Source organism: Panthera pardus, unplaced genomic scaffold, assembly GCF_024362965.1.
Source record: "Panthera pardus isolate Hobbes unplaced genomic scaffold, ASM2436296v1 HiC_scaffold_15, whole genome shotgun sequence".
Classification (NCBI taxonomy): Eukaryota; Metazoa; Chordata; class Mammalia; order Carnivora; family Felidae; genus Panthera; species Panthera pardus.
The window spans coordinates 43,346,825-43,368,119 of NW_026526710.1; the positions used below are offsets into that span (position 1 = coordinate 43,346,825).

The window sequence follows — 21,295 nt, forward strand, 5'->3', positions numbered from 1 at the left end:
TTCAACCCAGAGAGTATTTATTAATCCCAAAGAGAGAAAGCTCCTTTTCCATTGGAGAAATTTGGTGGATGTCACTTAAACTAAGTGGTCAAAATTACCATCACAAAAGCAAAACCATAACTCACATGCAGTATGATTTGTAAAAGCCAAAAATAAAAACAAAAACAAAAAAATAGAAATAAAAAAATTACCATCACCATTATGGGTCAGATAGACCCTTCTGAAGTGATGTAATAAGGAGATAACATCACCTACATAATATACTTGCAAAAAAAAAAAAAAATTAACCTGACTCTACCAATGAGAAACCAACCAGAGAAATCCAGAGACATTAATAAATATAGCACATAGGCCTTGATCAGATCCTCTTTAGGAAAAATGAGCACAGCCACAAAGATCCTTATCGGGATGACCAGTGACGTTTGGATACATGCTGCAGATTAGATAATAAAAACAGGGCAAAAGGCAACTGTGACTCAATTATATGTTCAATGACCAGCTCTTTCCTGAAGATTCCGGGAATCTGTTATAAAGCCTCGCAGTGTGAAAATTACATGTATAGGTTTGCTGCATTGGATTGGATTAGAGGATTAGAGTTTTTGTACAAAGAATGTGCTTCTGGGTTGCAGTTGTATAAATGGGTATAAGAACTCAGCGAAGAATGTAGATGCTAATCACACCCACCATGCAGTGCAGTGTTTGTGGGTTGTCTACGAACTGCACAGACAGTGCTGGGGAAAAGTTCCCGGATGACAACCAGCAGGACAAAGTCCCAAAGCAGGGCGCTTGCTTTATTTCGAGCTTGCAGGAAATGTTGCCTAATGAGAATGGATTGCTGGGAAAATCAGAGTGCGATTTCATTGTCCTTTTGGTACGGCAGCGGGGATGAGCAGGCAGCTGGCGGGAGCGTCCCTGGCTGTCTGGCGTGAGACAGTGCCGTATTAGCCTCAAATACGGGGAAATCAACCAACCATGTGCAAGACTGGCTGGCAGTCATTAGAGACATCCAGTGTTTGGGCCTCTGTGTTTCAGGGGGTGATAGGAGCATTAACAGCTTACTTTTAGTTTCAGAAGCCAGAGATATTTTCATTACTGGTATCCTCAGGCATAGACTTTTTAATTTAAAAAAAAAGAAAGTAAGTTCAGGATGGAAATCGCCTATCACTATAGGAATGTCTTTGCAGCAGAAACACATTATGGTTTACCTGTCAATCTCACCATCGTGCCGGCTTTATTGTGTCTGGACTGGGGAAGCAGCAGCAGGGAAGACAGGTGAGGCGGGGTACACAGAAGGGCCTCTGGAATCGCTAATACCTCAGAAAAGCTGAAGGCTTAATTCCAAAGTGGTTTTGAGACTTCAGGTTTCTTATCTCTTGGGGCTAATAAGAAAGCGACCATTCTGGCTTAGAACTTCCCTACTTCCTCCAAAGCCATAATGTCCCACTTTTTGGATTTTTTTGGACAGGTGTTATGGTAGATTCAAGTTGGCTACAAATTCTTTTGTCGCTCTCCCCAGCAGGGGGTAGATTTTATCCCCCCCCCCCCCCCCCCCTTTGAATCTGGGCTCTCTGTTGAGCCAAGAGACTGTGCCAGAGGTGCACTGAGCAATTCCAGGCCTGGCCTTTCAGAGCACTGAGCTTCCGCTTCCTCCCTCTTAGAACACTTTTGCCAGCAGCAGGGGACCCTCCCTCTTAGACCCCAGCTCCCATGCTGGGACGGGGTCAAGCACATGGCACGGAGGTCCTGAGCCAGTATGGACTGGCAACTCATGGGAAAGCCACGCAGGACAGACATTTCAGCCCAATCTTGCCCCGTGACACCCTCGTCACCTCCTGCCGCAGAAGCGGGCCAGCAAAGGGTAGGCTGCTCAAGAGAACCGCAGAATCGTGACAGAGAATAAGATGTTGCCTTAGGCTGCAAACTTTCGGCGTGGTTTGCCCTGCAGCAACAGATACCTCAAATTTATAAACGAAAAGTTTCACAAGAAGGAAGATCATCTTGCTAACAAAGCACAGGTCAGAACACTTGCCGGGTGGGAACAGAACTGTTTCGAACACACGATAACATCCTTTATCTTTTAGTGGCTTTGACCTCAAAACCAGCCTCAGCTGATGTCTTCTGGTGTCCAACACAGAAAATTCAGAAAAAGAAAAATCTCATTCAAATACAGCTTCATCCTGACATGCGCGTTTCACACAGACCTTATTTTTTAAACAGAGTTTATTGTATTTAATACATTATAAAATTTGAAAAATTGTAGGAAAGCAGCAGACTCAAACTGGAGCAAGTCTAACAAGTAATAATTCTGGCCCCTTTGCAAAACTGATCAGTTTAAAAACAAAGTCATGTTCACATCTGTGAGGCGGGCAAAGAAGTGTGACTTCTGTACAAACTACATTTAAAATTTCATGTCTAATGTCTTTCGAATGCAGTGTGCTCGTGAAGAGTTTTTCTGAAGTCCTGCCCGTCCCGCCTAAACAGAGGACAGGAAACCTCCATCCTGCAAATAAACTCTATTCAAGGTGTTTTTTTTGTTTTGTTTTTTTTAAAAAAAAAAAAAAAAGGAAAAAGAAAGACAAAGGAAAAGGAAACAATGGATGGCTGTTGGCAATGAAAACCGTAAGGAGATGCGTCCTCACTGCTCATGGCTTGTTTATCGGTCAGAGGCCTTGGGAGGCCCAGGACACTTCACGGCCATCACAGCACCAACTGTAGCTACCACCTTTTTGAAACGTTTTTTTTTTCCTTTTTTTTTGCATTTCCTACCTTTTGACATATATATATATATTTATATATTTTTTTACACCTTGAGGATATCACTATTCCAATTGTTCCCATATGAATACAGGTGTGGTCTCTATTGGATATCAATGTGTCTGTTTATTCAATTTTAGGTCCAGGACTTGGTTTTGTTGTCCCAGCTGCACATAAATGTCCCTTTTTTGTTTGCGTTATTTGTTGTGTACGTTTTTTGTTTTTGTTTTTTCCTTTTTGCATAAGAAATCTGTCCGTTTAGTCCAGAGGCTCTTGCTTTATCCGGATGACAGAGGGCCCGCGGGGCGTCCGCCTCAGTTCCCGCCGCAGGACGTACTCGCTGAACTGGGACGAGTCCACTCCTCCTCCACAGGAGGCCACGATTTCAAATCCTCTCTGCTGCAACCTCTCGAGGACCTGCACAGGGCCAAGACAAGCATCTGGTTAGGGGGACACAGGTCCTCTGGCCACACGAACAGCCCAAAGAGGTGTCCTGAAGTTTGAGATCTTGTGCAGCCCTGGTCATTCTTACCCACCCCCCCGAGTCTGAGTTTCTGCTTTCAGAGGAAGGCCCTGCACTAAAGGGCAGGAGGGATGGAACGGTTGTGTCCAACACCCAAAATACGCCTTCACATGCTTGCCGCTCACGTGCCGGTTCATTGAATAGTTACAACCACCTTGCTTATTAATGGGTGGTCAGCCCATTTCATACCCGGGAAAACGGAGGCTCATAGCCTATAAGTGTGGGAACTGGATTTCCAGCTCAGCTCCATTTGGCCTCAGATGCCATGTTTCTTGTAACATGCAACACTCCCTTCTCTGCAAAAAGAGAGGGTTTACCTTTCAAATCTCATCACTAAAGTATCTTCTATGAGATGATAAATGATATGGCCAGACAATGATCTGATCTGAATCTACTCAGCCAGTGAGTCATTCTCAACCCATTCACTCTCAGCGCCACCACTGCTGAAGTCTGCCTGTACTAACTTCATATATTTCAGTTTGGAAGACGGATGTAATTTCAATGGCAGAACCAATGGATTGCTGAAGACAGTCGAGGTTTATCTACAAGTTTTCGAGTTTGTGGCATTTGAAATAGATTTATTGCCTTGGGTGCATTCAGGGAGGCAAGAGTAATTGCAATGGTTGGATGTTAGAAAACATATCCAAAATAAAGATATTCTAAACTTCTCATATAATAGTAACTTCTCATAAGCTCTTCAGTTTTGAAATCAAATACCTAGTGCCAGAAAGATCCCTGGGTTGGTCACCGACGTGTCCGATGGTCTTAAATGTAGGAGACAATTCCTATGCTCTTAGGCAAAAATACAGAAAGTTGATCTACAGCATTGTTTCCTTAGGAATCCAACAAACACTGGACTTGCAAATGTTCCCTGGGATTCTGGGTATAATTAAATTACTTCTACACCACTCTAAAGGCAAAATGACTCAATCATAACTTAAAAAAAATTCTGGTTTAAAATTCTGGGGGGAAATGAAGTGGGATGTTATTAACTTTTAAAATGTACTCAACATAAAGCAAACCCTTACTGTTTCCTCTTAAATTATTATTTTTTGGTTGTCTACTTTTATGTGGAATATAATTTGCTATTTTGCAAAAGAGCTAACTAGAGATTAGAAAACAATAGAGTGAACTTTTAGAAAACTACAACTTCTAATGCTGGCCAATTAAAAAAAAAAAAAAAACCAAGGGGCGCCTGGTTGGCTCAGTTGGTTGAACATCTGACTTCAGCTCAGGTCATGATCTCACAGTTCGTGAGTTCAAGCCCCATGTCAGGCTCTGTGCTGACGGGGCAGAGCCTGGAGCCTGCTTTGAGTTCTGTGTCTCCCTTTCTCTCTACCCCTGCCCTGCTCACACACACACACTCTTTCTCTCTGTCTCAAAAACAAATAAACATTAAAAAAAATGTTTTTAATGAAAAAAAAAACAAACCCCAAGTCTTTATGAGAACAAAATGAACATTCTAACCCACAGTGCTCTTATTTCTGTAGATATATCCACAGTGCATATGCACACCAGTCAGCAAGGGACAGAACGAAGAAAACAATCCCTATGTTCAAAGTCAAGATGTGCTTTGGTGGTAGTTAAATAAAAAGGTGAGGACCCAAGAGCTAAGACTTCTCCAGCAGAGGCAGGAATGTAGCCTTTCAGCAAGAAAAACCCCAGTCTGCCTGGCCAAACCACTGCACCAGAAAGGATTCTTTGCCTTCACTGGGAGAGGAATTGAAAAGGTAGAAGCTGTGAGCAATAAAGAACCTAACTCTGATATTGTTTGTCTTGCAGTGATGGAAGGTTGCTAAACTGTTAAATGTGGAAATCCCCAAGCTTCCTCCCTAGGGGGATATCATATATGTAATATGATAATTATTCCATATGACCCAGCAGTACCTTGAATGTGCTCAAAGCTTCTTTCAAAGTAATGCAAACAGCTATGCTCCTTGGCCATTTCTTTTTAAACATCAATTTGTTAATAACAAAATTCCTTAAAGTTAGTGATCACTTGGGAATATTAAATCACTCCAGGGCTGGGCTGGAGGTATCAGGTCTTGTGTGTCTTATCCCAAAACCTGTGAATGCCTAGAGGACGGTGCCTATTTCTTGGTCGGTGGAGCAGGAAGCTGGAGTCATCGATTATGTCGTGGTCGTGTCACGGCTGTGTCACCGATGATGTTAATCCAGATGAAAATGTCCACATCTGATCAGACTTGAATGACTGGGAAACTTGTCAGGCATATGAATTTGTCCCACAGCCTGAGTGGTGGGGCTGGGGTTTTGTGTGAGAGATGGGGCCCTAGAGAAGCGATGCTGTCCCGGCTCTGATGGGCACTGCCTCCTCCCTCCATCTGGAGGGGGGCTGGGGCAGGGATCGTGTGTAGGAGGCAAACGGCTTTCAGAGCTTCAATTAACACCGGGCCTTGCGGGTACACCTCTGGCCCCATCCAACCCAGCGGCCATCACACTGCCTGCCAGCGTGTGCCTTTCTCTAGCCCTCCCAAGACACAGCTCCTGCCAGCATCTCCTGTTGTTTTGTTCTCGGACGCCTGTTCGTAAATTTTAAAAATTGTAAGTAGTGGGGTGCCTGAGTGGCTCGGTCAGTTGAGCGTCTGAATTTGGTCATCATCTCATGGTTCATGAGTTCTAACGCAGAGCCTGCTTCGGATCCTCTGTCTCCCCCCCCCCCTCTGCCCCTCCCTCACTTGCTCTCTCTCTCTCAAAAATAAAATAAACATTTACAAAAATTATAAATAGTGGAACAATCTTCAAGAGGCAGAATGGTAGAGTGGGTGCTTCTAGTCTTTGAGCTGTGGGAGGGGTTTTATTGGGTCAATAAAGGCATGGGCCCACTCCAATTAAAAAGAGGTTGGGAGGGGGGTGCCTGGGTGGCTCAGATGGTTGGGCGTCCAACTTCGGCTCAGGTCATGATCTCGCTGGTTTGTGAGTTCGAGCTCCGCGTCGGGCTCTGTGCTGACAGCTCAGAGCCTGGAGCCTGCTTCGGATTCTGTGTCTCCCTTTCTCTCTACCCCTCCCCTGCTCACACTCTGTCTCTCTCTCACAAATAAATGAATTTTAAAAAAGGGGGTGGGTGGGAGAAACCCCAAGCCCTTATTCCATTGACTTCAAATCGTTTTGAGTGACCTAGACCTGGAGTTAAGACCCAGATGTGCGTCTGCTTTCTCATCAGCAAGAAAGGGGGGCTAACGGCACTGACCCATGAAGACTGTTACAAGTAGACAAGGCACATACAACCCTTGGCACGGGGCTGCCACACATTAGTTACGATGATGAGCAGACCAACCAGCGTCTAAGGGACTCAGCACCTCACGTGTAAACCCACCTTCTGAATTCCACCTGTCTCCTCCCATAGACTTCTCCATCTCAGAAAACAGGAATCCCATCCATCCAGTTCCTGGGTCAAAAATCGTAGTCATCCTTGGCTTCTGTCTTAGAACCCACAGCCACTGTCAGAAACCTTGTTAGCTCTACTACGTTCCTGACATTCAGAATCGGACGCTTCTCAACTGTTGCTAACTGGTCCCTTTGCTTCCCTCTGCTGCCAGAGGATTCATGTTCGGAGCTGAGTTACATCATGCCACGCTTTTGCTCAAAATCCTCAAATGGCTTTTACTCACACAAGCAAATGAATGAAAACCAAAAGAAACCAAAAAAAAAAAAAAAAACCCAAAAAAAAACAAACTCAGGGTGCTTCCCGCCGCCCAAGAGGCAATCCGTGATCTATTCCCAGCCACCTGCTGGCCTCGGGTCTCAGGACTCCCTGTCTCTTTCTTCAAGCTGCGTGGGCTCTCCTTGATACCCCTCCTCACACCATGCCGACTCCTACCTTGGGATCTTCACAACTTGCTGGGCCCTCTGCCTGGGACGCCCCATCCCAGCTACACTCTCTTCTCACTACCTGACCACCATTTCTGTTGGTTACTGTTTGGCTCCCTCGTCTTTCCCAGAATGGAAGTTCCCTGAAAATATAGCTATTGTCTATTTCTTCGTCTCCTAGCGTTCCAGTGCTCACACGGGCACCGGCTTGTAATGTATGTTCAACAAATACCTGTGCAATGATTGAGTGCCCAGAGGGTGAACAGGCCTACCTACCCAGAAGTGATGCTACATGAGAGTTTCCCAGCTCTCTGGACGGAAGGCACTGTGTGAAGGCAAGGTTAAGTAACAGCATTAAGAGCGACATTCGATTCCACACGGTATACGACAAGGCTGTACCTGGACCGAGTTGAGGTGACAGTAGCCATTCAGTGGAAACCTAATGACGTGTGTCGAGTCATGATTCCAGCCTGCGTTGACAGAGTTACACATCACATCGCCGATCTCTGGAAACACTTCTTCTATCAAGGATTTGTCACCGCTGAGCGTGATCCTTTCTCCGAGGTCTGGGGCGACACGCACCACTAGGCACTCGCAGGGCCTTGAAAAGCGACCAGTTTCTCTGTCCTGCTTCCATCTTTCCATCTCCAACAACATGGGCTGAAGCTGAAAATATTTTGCCTCTTCATATAACAAAGTGTAGTCCTGGCAAAACAAACAAAAAAGGCGTTTCATAGCGCAAAATACAAACACGAAGCGCTGAAGATGTCCACAGGTAAGAGGTGATTTTTTTCCACCTCTGTTACTTTGATAATCAAATCTGCGTGTGAATTTTTCACTCACAACACAACTCCACGTGCATTCATTCATTCCTTCATTAATGCATTCAGCGATGATAAAAAGAGATAAGAGTATTAGGGGCCAGGCAGGCCCTCTTCTAAATGCTCCCCATAAATTAAACCCTGTAGCTCCCCCACCCCCCAACAGCCCTGTGGATTTGGAACCATTATTATTCCCACTGTGCAGATGAGAAAACGGAGGTGAGAAAGGCTGAAGCCACGACTTTTCTCTTTCAGTAAGGAGTGCCTCTGGGCATTTAAAATTCGTGTGGTGAGAATCCACTTTACGTCCTCCAGAAGGAGCCACATGTAGGTCACAGTGAGGGAGGCGCAGGCTCACTATTCACGGGAAGCCCACGCTCCCCGTCATCTTCGCTGGCAGCTCAGAATTCGTGGGAGGCAGGGGGCAGCACGAGGCGGGAGGGCGGCCGGAGATGGTGCCGGGTGGGCGCCTGCAGGGCACACGCGGGGCACGGTTTTGACCTAAGCGTGGGTGCTGATCTGGGATGGTCTGGGGGAGGCGGAGGCACCGCCCTCGACGCTGCCATGCTCAAGGGACGGAGGCAGACATCAGTCCACAATCCCTGCCGGACAGATGTGCACGAAAGGAAACCTGTCCCTTTCTGAAACCACAGCCACCCATTCTTTGACTCTTGCCTTAAAACAAAATCTACTGAATTAGAACAGAAATCTGGCCAGCAGGTATTAACACGCACACGTGTCACTGAATGGGAGGCCTTGGGAGGCAGCCACGCAGGAAAAGGGAGGGAAAGGAGGAAAAGGGAGGCAGCAACGCAGGAATGATGTTATCAAGCAGGTCAATACGGTCTACGCGTAGCTATGACCACAATCATCTCCGGGTGTGAGGCAAGTGGGACACTTGTCTGGACACGTTGACTGAGGACGTTTTAATGAGCTGACACAGGCGTGTCTGCTGTCCCTCCTCAGGCTGGAGCTGGCAGGCGGTGCCTGGTGCCCGCGGCAGAGCCACCCTGAAAGCCTGGGGCCCGAGCACAGCCCGAGGCCTCGGCCATCTGGATGGGATGGCGCACGGAGAGGATGACCAAGGAAAACGGGTTCTATTTGGCACTCTGCTCTTTTTCTTGCAAATTAAGTGGCAAAGGCAGCAGCGGCAGTAGCATCATGCAGGGCTTCCAGAGAAAAAAGCATGGACAGGTGAGAAAGTCCCAGCGGGCCTCCAGCCGGGTCTTCCGCTTTCTGTGGCGGGACACCTGGGCCAGGTGAAGACGCTGCCCCAGATGCCCCTCAGCAGAACGGATCGCTTCAGTGCTCGGTCTTCTCCCGGCAATGCCATTATTGCAGGAGTCCCGGTTCCCTGCTGGAGAGGAGCCCACTGCCCTCATCATCTTCCTTGCACATCCTGGCACCTGACCCACAGGAGGTACTGTTTGGTTTGAGGAGAGGAGAATAAAGCTGAGGTGTGGCCACGCTTAGGAAAGGACAGAAGTGAGGCCCCCTCAGCCTGAGGGCGGGAGTGGGTAGATGGCCGGTTCCTCCTGGATACCTGGGACCCCCACTGAAGTACATCAACCATGAGATGCTGACCTCAATCTTTTACTTACTTATCCAGATGACAGCTCTCAAGGAGATTTAAAAACAGCATTGATAGTCGACAAGCAGTAGAAATGAGAACTTCTGCTACTAACTTATTTTCCTATGAGAATTAAAAATTTTAGCACAAGGCGTGCCTGGGTGGCTCAGTTGGTTAAGTGTCTGACTTCGGCTCAGGTCATGATCTCGCGGTTTGTGAGTTCGAGCTCCGCATCGGGCTCTGTGCTGACGGCTCAGAGCCTGGATCCTGCTTCGGATTCTGTGTCTCCGTCTTTCTCTGCCCCTCCCCTGCTCACGCTCTGTCTCTCTCTCTCTCAAAAATAAATAAACGTTAAAAAAAATGATAACACAAGAAAGAATCTGGACTCCAGTGAAAATGTGTCATCAAGTCTTCAAATCTGAGACTGCTTAAAGCAGTCTTAATGACCAACTTTGACCCTCTGGAGGAATCCTTTCAAACACTGCTGAATAGTGACCATTAGCCTTTGATTAAATGCTTCCAGTGATGGGAAGCTTACTATCTAACAAGGCACAGCACTGACTTTATTGGCCGCTCTGATGGTTGTAAGTTTTTCAGTTAGAAGGACCTTAATTTCCCTGTAGTTCCAACTTACTTGTTCAGACTCTGCCATCTGGGGTTACATGATCCTAAACTTTCTTTGACCTGTTAAACCTTCAAACATCTGAACACAACTGTTATGTCTTAGTATTATTCAGGCTGAAAACACCCCATCTTTTCAGCTCTTTTTCATTCGTTATGACTTAGAGGTCCTTCAATATCTGATGTGTGCTTGACTTGGTCAACATACTTCTGAAAACCCAAACCCAAACTGGACCTAACATTTCAGATGTGATCTGATGAGCACACTGTGAAACCTTCATTCTAGAACGGACATTCTAACCACTATTAAAGCAGCCTGCATTCATTTCCTATGGCTGCTGTAACAATCACCACACATTTAGTGGCTTAAAACCACAGAAATTTATTCTTTTACAGTTCTGTAAGTCAGAGGTCTAAAATGGGTCATTAAGGTAAGAGGTCTAAATGGGTCTGGACACTCTAGAGGAGAATTCGTATGCTTGCCTTTTTCAGCTTGCAGAGGCAGCCCACATTCCTTGGCCTGTGGTCTCACATCACTCTGACCTCTGCTATTGTCACATCTTCTCTGACTGTGACCCTCCTGCCTCCTTCTTTCACTTGGACCCTTGTGAGTGCACTGGGCCCACCTGGATTATCCACAATAATCTCCCAATCTCAAGACCCTTAACTTAATTAATCACATCTGCAAAGTCCCTTCTGCCATGTAAAGTGATATATTCCTGGATTCCAGGAATTACGACGTGCACATCTTCGGGGAGGGGCATTATTCTGCCTACCACACGGCATCAGCCTGTATTAACTTTCTTGGCTGTCCTGTTACCCTATTAGTTTATAGTTTGCTTACTATGGCGTCCCCATACCTTTTCCTAAGAGCTGCTACTGAGCTAGGCCCTTCTCTTTCAGCATTTGTGAAAAATTTTAAACCCTCCATTATGTATCCCTCTTCAAATTGTTGGAATTTGTCCCAACATACTGAGAAAATGTGGATTCTTTCATCCAATGTTCTGCTTTCTCTCTCTCTCTCTCTCTCTCTCTCTCTCTCTCTCTCTCTCTCTTTCTCTTTTATCATTTTGAGCCAGGTGTTGTGTTTCTAGATGGAGTAATGACGACACGGCTACATGCAGACCTTGGTTCAGGTTGATGCTCAGGTAGTAAACGAAGACTCTGGATTCTGGCTGTTCAAATAGTTATAAAACCTAGAATTCGGAGATCAGTCAGCCCATAACTGTGGCATTTGCTGGGTGTCTTGTTGAAATGCCATGTGTTTGGGTGGGACTCCAAGGGGAAGGCTGGACATGTGGGAGGGCCCAAGTCTCTGTACTGCCCAGAGATTCTCCTTAACTATTTTGGGCTCCAGTCTCCTTATCTATAAAATGAGAGGAATCAATTCCTTCGAAGTTGCTTCCAACCCTGATATCCGAGTCTATATCCATGACAATGTCCTGACCCACCAGTTTGTCTACCATAACCTGAAGGTAATGGGGCTAACAGGACTTGGGGTTACAGATCCTCCAATGCTGACTCTGAATCTTCACCCTCTTTACTCCCTGAGTTCACGAGCCACATGGGTAATCCACTCTGAGGTCTGGCCATGGCCTGACAGAGTGCCTCCCTATACGATGCTGCTCATGTTCATTGTTCTCTGCTCCTGAACAATGAGGGAAACACTGGCCGTTATTAGACTTTTGGCTCTGCTCAGTGATTTCTCAAGGATTCTGCCAGTGGTTACTGAAGCGGAGTTTAAAGGGGTCCCCTGAAGACCATCTTGTACCCTGGATGTATCTCACGGGGCCCGGTCTTGAACTCCTTCAGGCCACCAGGTGTTCTTTTACTCTCTCTTGACCATCTGGCTTCATCTCTTCCTTTACTGTGCTGTTCCTTCCAGTCTCTGGGGTGGAGCGCCGTCTGCACCGGGGCAGCGGATGCTGGAGAACAGCCGAGCGCCGGGCTCCCCTTGGCCATCGGCCCCCCACGCTGACTTGCCTCCAAGCGTCTGCCAGCTCAAGAACTAAAAAGGCCCTTCTTGTTTTTGTTATCATTTTCTGCACGGTTAAGCTCACACTGGCCATTCGCTTTCTTGGCGGGTTCCTTTATCGTCGTCTTTCTCTACTTCCTAACACACGCTTCCAGTCTCAGCTCGTCGGAGATCGCCCCGTGGAGCCGACTCATACCCACAGCTGCTTTTCTTAGGAACCTCATCCTCCTTTCCTTCCTCAATTGGGATCATTTAATTCTACTGTCTAAATCCCGTATTTTTTAGAGTTTACCAAGTTTCTCTTTAGATCCCCTGACCTTGTGTTCATTTCCTTCTGCTCTCTTGAATCTTTTGAAAAATCTTCTTTCCTTATACCTTGGTTCCTATCTGGCAACACCCACTGTTCCTTTCTTTGGTTGTTCCTCTAGACAACGCTGTCTCTTATCCCTAAGGTATGAGGTGGAAATGGGCAGGAGTTTATGGGGCAGCAGCAGGTGTGGCCCCAGATTTCCTTTTGAAGAAAATGAAACCCAAAACTACATTTGCTTTTCAGCAAAGCAACTGCAGAATGTACTAGATGCTGTCACTCGTCTGCCCTGCTTCTATGCCAATTTCATCTTCCCTAATTAGGAAAGTATCATCCATATTTCTTGTGTAGCCTCACATTCAGGTAGAGGGAAATAGATTATTCACAGACCTATTATCACATTTAAAGAATTTTAAAATCCTAGAATACATATTTTTAAAATAAAAATTTTTTTGAGATTTACAATAGTTTTTCGAGGCACAGAAAGATCAAGATCCCATTTTACAACGAATAAATTGAGCTTTTCTAGGACCTTGGAGATAAGTACACGGTACATAGGTATGGGTGGACTTCAAAATGCAAATGGACCCATGTCTCAAAAGCTAATTTCTTGATTAAATATTTGGAATTCAGAAAACATTCTCCCTAGGGGGAGGAAAGTAATTTACACTGTGTATTAGTTTCCAATTGCTGCTGTAAGAACTTACCACAGATTTGGTGGTTGAAAACAATACAGATTCACTCTCATACAGTTGTGGAGGTCAGAAGTCTGGAATGGGTCTTGCCGGTGGGGCTGCCTTCCTTCAAAAGGCTCCAGGGGACAATGCGTTCCCTTGCCCTTTCCAGCTCCTAGGGCTGCCTGCATTCCTTGGCTCCTGGCCAACAATCACATTCCTTCCTTCATCACATCTTCTCTGACTTTGACCCTCCCCACTCCCTCTTTCAGTTATAAGGACCTTTGTGATTCCACTCTGCCCACCTGGATTATCCAGGATATTCTCCCCATTTCAAGACCCTTAACTTAATCACAGCTGCAAAGTCTCTTTTGCCCTGTAAGGTAATATATTCTGGGGATTAGGATGTGGACCCCCTTGGGGACCATTATTCAGCTTGCCACACACACTTACTGATTCCACCAAACAGTTCAGAAATTCACTGAACTCCTAATGGCCTTGAAATTTTACACAGCAGTTGGCACATCCTTAAACTCCAAAGGCAAATCAGTCACTTATTCATTTTAAAATCTGTTAAACGTGCCGGATGCCATGCTAGGCACTGTGGGTTCTGGGGAATGAGTCCAGTTCGTCCTGGGAGCTCCAGTACCTCTTCACTGCCCTGGGGCCTCCCAGGACGCACTTGGCTCCCTAGAAGGCAGGGCATGTAAATATCAGGGGACCCACAAAGCAGGGACACCAAGAAGATGAGAGGAAATGAAGGATTTTATAGTTTACATTTCAAAAATAGCATCCAGGTAGTAGTCATAAGGAAAATAAAAAAAAATCTTTGCGGGACTTAATTTCCTTTAGTTTCAAAGATTTTTTTCTTTCCTTCCTTCTTCTTTCTTTCTCTTCTCTCTCTCACTCTCTCCCTCCCTCCCTCCCTCCCTTCATTCCTTCTCTCCCTCCTCTTTTTTTCTCTCTCTCCCTCCCTTTTCTCTCTTTTTCTTTCTTTCTTTTTCTTTTTCTTTCTTTCTTTTCTTTTTCTCTTTCTCCCTCCCTCCCTCCTTCCTTCCTTCTTTCTTTCCCTCATTCCTTTCTTTCTTTCTCTTTCTCTCCCTCCCTCCCTTCATTCCTTCCCTCCCTCCTCTTTCTTTCTCTCTCCCTCCCTCCCTTTTCTTTTTCTTTCTTTCTTTCTTTCTTTCTTTCTTTCTTTCTTTCTTTCTTTCTTTTTCTTTCTTTCTCCTTCCTTCCTTCCTTCCTTCCTTCCTTCCTTCTTTTCTTTTTAGGTGGGAGGTGGGCCACCATAATTTTTTCAGTATTTCAGGTTTGGGGTGTCTAAAATTCTTTATTTCCCTAGTTCTGCAATACTTTTTTCCTTTTTTTTTTTCCTTTAAAAGGACTTACTATTTTTACAGCAGTTTTAGGTTCACAGTTAAAATTGAGGGGAAAGTACAGAGGTTTCCCCTATACCCCTGTCCCCACACATGCACAGCCTCTGCCATTTTCAACATCTCCCACCTGAGTGGTGCATCTGTTACAACTGATGGACCTACATCACCCAAAGTCCACAGTTTATACTAGGGTTCACGTTTGCCCTTGTACATTCCATGGGTTTGGACAAATGTGCAATGACATGTGTCCACCTGTTCACTCCTCCCACCCCTCAATCCCTTTCTTTTCTTCAAAACCTAGAAAGACTGGCTCCTTTGCTCCTTTTCCCCTGCTACCAACTGATACTTCTGGCCAGAAGCACCAGCTTCCAGTTTCTCCTGACTACTCTCGTTTTTCTCGCGAGCCGGGGTGGGGGGAAGGTGGTGGAGGACACCCAGCCTGAGATTTATCCTGATGGCCATTAAAGGAAACAGAAGTGGCGGCAAGAGTCCCTTCTGTACCCGGCCACTGTCTCATCCCCCACCACCTCCGGATCTCCCGGAGAAAGGCCACGTATACACAGCTGACCAAGACGGGGTGCTTGAGGCAGAGCAGAGGCAGACCCATCTGCATTCTGCAGCCACACCCTGGCTTGGCGAGTCAGCTGCATACTAACTGCAGGAGTTACGGCTCATGTGTAGGGCCGGGTGAGGGCAGGGGCTAGAGATGCGATCCGAGATGGTGCCAGGGCTGCGGGCTGGCGGTTCTGCCTGCCTCCCACTCCTCCTCCTCCTCGGTCGCTGCAGCTGGCCCTGCTTCTGAGGGAGTGTCCTCGGGAGAGGGACAGAAGTGGCCCTGGGCAGGGGTGCCAGGAGTAACAGTTTCTGCACCAGGGACATAAATACTGGGAGGCAACAGCTGAGACTAGGGGCTGGGGCAGCCATCCTAAGTGGGCACTCTCTTAAGTACTGAAGAAGAGACTTCTTGGGGGTCTACCCAGCTCATCACTCTTTGAGAGTGCCTTCTTCGAGAATGTCCGACTCTCAGGAGTGAGTGACTAGAACGTGTGTCTGGGTTACCACAGCTGATTGGCTAAAGCGTAAGCATCAGAGCCACCTGAGCCAGTCAGATGGTCTCTGTAGAGCCAAGGAAGGGGAAAGAAACCCTGGGCAGTATTGCAGTGGAGCCATGGGCATCACTCTAGAAGCCCACAAACTCTCATGACTGAGGTCCTCAGAGCTGCCCTGCAAGTTCCAGCCCTGAGAGAATGCTCCTGCTAATTCTATGAGGTAAGCCAGTATCCTTCCCATAAAAACTTCCTTCCTCTCATTCTTTCTGGTTCTCACCTGGGGCTGATTTTGACCCTAAAGGACATTTGCCAATGTCTGGAGACATTCTGGGTTGTCATAACTGGGAAGGAGGTGGGTACTACCGGCATATAGTGGGTGGAAGCCAGGGATACTGCTCAAAAGACAGCCCTGCCATACAGGTGTGCTGTTTCGAAGGGACATATGCACCCCAATGTTTATAGCACCACTATCCACAATAGCCAAAGTATGGAAAGAGCCCAAATGTCCATCAGCAGACGAATGGATAAGGAAGACATGGTGTAAAGACACACACACACGCACGCACACACATACACACACACACACACACACACACACTGGAGTATTACTCGGCAATCAAAAAGAATGAAATCTTGCCATTTGCAACTATGTGGATGGAACTAGAGGGTATTATGCTAAGTGAAATTAGTCAGAGAAAGACAAATATCATATGACTTCACTCATATGAGGACTTTAAGACACGGAACAGATGAACACAAGGGAAGGGAGGCAAAAATAATATAAAAACAGGGAGGGGGACAAAACAGAAGAGACTCTTAAATATGGAGAACAAACAGAGGGTTACTGGAGAGGTTATGGGAGGGAGGATGGGCTAAGTGGGTAAGGGGCATTAAGGAATCTACTCTTGAAATCATTGTTGCACTATATGCCAATTCGGATGTATATTAAAGAAATAAAATTAAAAAAAAAAAAAAGCCCTACCACAGAAAATTAGCTGGCTCAAAATGCTAATAGTGCAAGGTGAGAAACTCAGCTTGACCGAGATCATTTTTGTTGCAACCTAAGGAAGACATAACTCACTCTGACCGATGGTCAGTCCTGGCATCAGTAACGAGTGGGCCAGCATTCAGACATCTACGTTTGCTAACATAATGTAATGTGAAGTGCACAGCATCACCAGAGATGTATCCTCACTGAAATATTTAGCTTAGACTATCAGGCCTTCAGATGAAACTTGCAGTTTACAGGAAATTAGAGGCTAGAGTAAAGAACTAAAGTACGCATGACGAGGCAGCCAGACAAATCCAGACGGGGGGGGGGGGGGGGGGGGGGGAGGGGCATTCTGTGGGGCACCTGGCCCTGTTTCTTCAGTGAGTTAGCATCATATAAAAAGCGATGGACTAGGCTAGGTAATAAAGGGAAGGGACATAGTGGATCCAACATGTGCTCTTAGATCAGATACCGTCTGGGAAAAACACTTGTAAAGGACATTTTGGGGTCAACCTGGGAAATCTGAATATGGTTCCAGTATTAGAGGAAATGAGATTTTATTGAAATAGGAAGGTAGAGATTGTTGTCTGAAATAAGGATAGAAAAAGATCCAGAAGGCCATGCACTAAGGTTTTGACGCTGGTAGTCTCCGAGAGTTGGGAATACGGGGTTTAAAGTTTTTCTGCCTGTCTACCATTTCAAATCTTCTACAATGTACATATACTTTTTCTATAATCTTAAAAGGTTATTACAAGTAACTAATACATTTTTTAAACTTAAGCCAGGGATAGGTAAGTTGTGGGCTGTCTGATAGCAAGTTTTTTTTTATCTAGGAAGGGTGGGCATTCATCAGCGACCACAAAAGATGTCAGCAACATGAGGGACCCTTACCAAAGATGTTCAGAATGAAAGGCTAGAGAGAGGCAATTTTGTGGTTCCCAATCAAAAAGGGAACCAAAGATCTGGACTCATGGTGTTCCAGGAAATTCAACTGTGTGTGCACGCCCTGTACAATACATGTACATAAGCAGAAGATAAAGCAACGATGAACCAGTCAGTATGATGGGGGGGGGGGGGGTAGTGAAGGGAAGAAGGACAGTCATCTCTGTAATAAAATAGGGCAGAGAAGCTCTATAGTCACTTATTTAAGAGAACAGATTCCAGGGGCGCCTGGGTGGCACAGTCGGTTAAGCGTCTGACTTCAGCCAGGTCACGATCTCGCGGTCCGTGAGTTTGAGCCCCACGTCAGGCTCTGGGCTGATGGCTCGGAGCCTGGAGCCTGTTTCCGATTCTGTGTCTCCCTCTCTCTCTGCCCCTCCCCCGTTCATGCTCTGTCTCTCTCTGTCCCAAAAATAAATAAAAAACGTTGAAAAAAAATTAAAAAAAAAAAAAGAGAACAGATTCCAGTGGCTTTCAGTGGAAGCAGGGCACAAGCAGCTGCCACTTAAGTGACGTTCTGAAATATGAAATTATCTAAATTGTTAAGCGGGTATCTAGCTCATACAGCGTATTTGCAGAATGGGGTTTTAAGGGGTGCAGGATGCCGTGATGTCAACGTTCCATGCATTCACTCAACCCAGCAGCAAACAGCTGGAGAGGGAAGCAGGAAGTCAAGGAACACTTCTCCCGGCAAACCCAGTCCGGACAGTCTCTCCTCGTGCTGTGCTCCTTCTCCAAGATCAGGAAATAGACTCTGATGAGGAGGAAAGCACCTACTGTGTGATTCAGGGACGGACAGACTGAGAGCTCATCTGCATGCGCATCTGCGTTTGTGACTCCCGTGAACTGCTGCGGTTTTATCGTCCGCCACAGGAGCAAATGGCCACCTCAGCTTCCCCTCTCCTCCTGCTGCTCCTCCAGGTTCCAGAACACCCTGGAATTTACAGCCTGTCGCCCAGAGGCTCTGTGGAAAACATTTCAGGGCCCTGCGAGACGTGCGCTTCATCTGCCAACCTTTTTGTCTTTTCCCCCAAGTGTGGGCCACAGCTAAAGCCTTAGCCAATTAAAGGGTGTGTTTTGCACTTAGAATTGATGAACAGCGCGCCTTTCAGGGCCCCGGAATCCTGAGGGAGCTTGCAAGGTGCGGAGAAGCAGCCGTCCCAACCTAGCCCCCCTCAGGACTGACCTCAGGGACCGGCCACAGCTTAACTCCCATGAGGAAGTCTGTCTCTCAGCGTCTAACTTGAATGCTCTTGAAAAAGAAAATAACACCTGCCATGTTTAAATGTGTTCAATACCGAGCTCCATTTCTGGAACATCGTCCAACTGAAAACAAGTGGCGGTTATCATGTTCTAAACGTAATTCCCCATCAGTTGTTTTGTACTCCTGGAGTCTGCATCTCTTTTCAACATGGGATTACAAATTAATATTTTACCCTCAGAAGTTGCTCAGGATGATGGCATTATATACGTTTTATACCTCCCATTTAGTCCTATAAATTAAATAGTATATTGCCTACTTACACTTAGCTTCTGGTCTCCTGTGACTGTTTAGACCCTTTTCTGTTGTATTTAAGTTAATTAATACTGAGTAATTCTATGCGCCCAGCACACAATGTCCTTTAGAAAAACATAAAAATGTCCCTGCCTGTGAGAGTCTTTTACAAAGTAGAGAGTCCTGATACATACATAAAACATCCAGAGTTCGAATATAATAAAGTATATGATGAGGTATGAACCAGAATCTGGTTTGAACGTGGGACTCACTTCATTCATTTATTGATCCATCCACGCACTCACTCACTCACGCCACAAATATTTACATGCTTAGTATGTGCCAAAGCTGCACCAGAGTGACAGCCACTGCTGGCCAGCTTCGCCAACAACTATTCCCGGCCCCTATCCCTTGCTCATTTCTCTCTCACTGTAGAGGCTAGAAGAGAAAAAAATTACTTTCTTAGCCTCCTTTACATCTCGGGGAGGCCCAGTTCTAGCCAATGACCTATAAAGGGAAAGTCTACTGGGGAATCTTCTGACAAGGACACAATCTTCTGAGGTAAAGAGTCTCTTGCCCCATTTTCCTGCTGTGAAGGAGGAGGTGATGCCTGGAGCTGGGGCAGGCAACTTACGACCTTGAGGTGACAAGCATGAGGCCGAGACATCAACGCTGAGGACGGCAAAACAAAAAGACAGTTCTGGTCCTCGATGACACCACAGAGCAGATACCACCGTCCGTAACCATGGACCTCGGACTTCTTATGTGAGAACAAAACTAATCTCCATGAGTTTTTAAGGCACTGCTGATTGGGTATTCCCACATCTGCAGCCAAAAGATTGTGTGACTTACAGGTGGGTACACAGCACTCAACAATGGAGACGAATGATTGCAAATGTACTGTGTGTGACCACAGAGAATCACAGGGCGTAGGCGAACCTAGGCTGGATTAGGCACGGATGGCTCAGTGATGAATACAATGAGCCCTAAGTGACAAAGGCCAGGAGAAGAGCATTAGGCAGGCAGAACGGTCTCTCTGAAGGGAACAAGAAGATGGTATGTTTGCAGAACTAAGAGAAGTCCTGTAGGGCATATGTGTAGGGTAAGAGTCGAGGGGAGCAGGGGCCAGAGCCTTCTGGGCCTCGTGGCTCTGACAAGGATATGCTGCTTTGCTGCGTGAACAACGAACGGGAAACCTCTGCACAGCTGTAAGCGGGAGCTTATATGATACACCATTTTCCCCCAAAAGTATCCCTCGGTGAGGGATGGGGCTGGAGACGGTGGAGGATGGGGAGAGGGAGAGGGTATGGCTATAAAAGGGCAACAAGAGGGATGGTTGCCATGATGTAAATATCACGTGCCTTGACTGTATCAATGTCAACATCCCAGTTGTGTTGCTATGCTTCCATTTTCCAAGATGTCACTCTCGGGGGGACCTGGGTAACCAAGGACCTCTGTATTATTTCTTATAACTGCGTGAGAGTCTACAGTGATCTCAAAATAAAAGGTCCTGACACTGCATAGGATTTTCCCTCTCCCTCTCTCTCTGCCCCTTCCCAGCTTGCATGCATGCACACTCTCTCTCAAAAATAAATAAACATAAAAAAAAAGTCTAATGAGAAAAAGCGTCTCTGGGTTTCAACATGGAGAGTGGACAAGAGGGGGAAATGGTGGGAGAGGGAAACCAATTATGAAGGCACTCCCAGTCATCCAGAAAGCTGAGCCTTGGATAGGGAGGTGGGATGAGAGAAGTGAACTGATTGGAGAACTATCTGGAAGGTACTACGGACCGGCTCACTGATGGATCGTGTGTGGGCAGTGAAGAAGAAGAAACAGTGCAGAATGACTCCCAGGTTCCTGCCTAGAGCAGGCAGATAGATTCTGACGTGCTTTTTTAGAGGTTTTTTTTTGTTTTTTTTTTTTTTGTGTTTTTTTTTTGAGAGAGAGACACACAGAGTGTGAGTGCGGAAGGGGCAGAAAGTGAGAGAAACACAGAAACTGAAGCAGGCTCTAGGCTGTCAGCACAGAGCCCAATGTTGGGCTCAAACTCACGAGCTGTGAGATCATGATCCGAGCCAAAGTCAGATGCTTAACCAACCTGGTGCTAAGCCATCAGGTGCCCCGAATTCTGATTTTTTTTTTTTTTTTATGGAGATGGGACACAAAACAAGGGAGCAGGTTCCACGGTGGGGGGAGGGGAACGGGGGGGAGGTGGAGGCTGGGATGGCCACCTTGTGACTGGGCAGTGTAAGGACCCAAAGAACTATCCAGGTAGAGATTTCTGAGGGGGCATCTGGAAACGCAATCCTCTGAAAACAGAACTAAAAGGGGTATTTCCCTTCCCCGAGTCCACCGCATTCCTTCTAGAAAAA

General features: G+C 46.4%; 1 protein-coding gene across 4 annotated transcripts in view; it reads right to left on the minus strand.

The window, feature by feature from the left end:
- Positions 1-2,202: 2,202 nt before the first annotated feature.
- KCTD1 (potassium channel tetramerization domain containing 1) overlaps positions 2,203-21,295 on the minus strand; it is a 186,496-nt gene continuing 167,403 nt past the window's right edge. For 3 of the 4 annotated variants that reach the window (XM_019465496.2, XM_019465498.2, XM_053902520.1), the window contains exons 4-5: positions 7,505-7,810; positions 2,203-3,171 (exon numbers count right to left, since the gene is read on the minus strand). In XM_019465496.2, coding sequence (XP_019321041.1) covers positions 3,013-3,171; positions 7,505-7,810 — 465 coding nt within the window. In that variant the 3' untranslated portion in view covers positions 2,203-3,012. Of the gene's footprint in view, positions 3,172-7,504; positions 7,811-21,295 lie in introns of those variants that run through there. The other variant, XM_053902521.1, reaches the window with a different exon arrangement.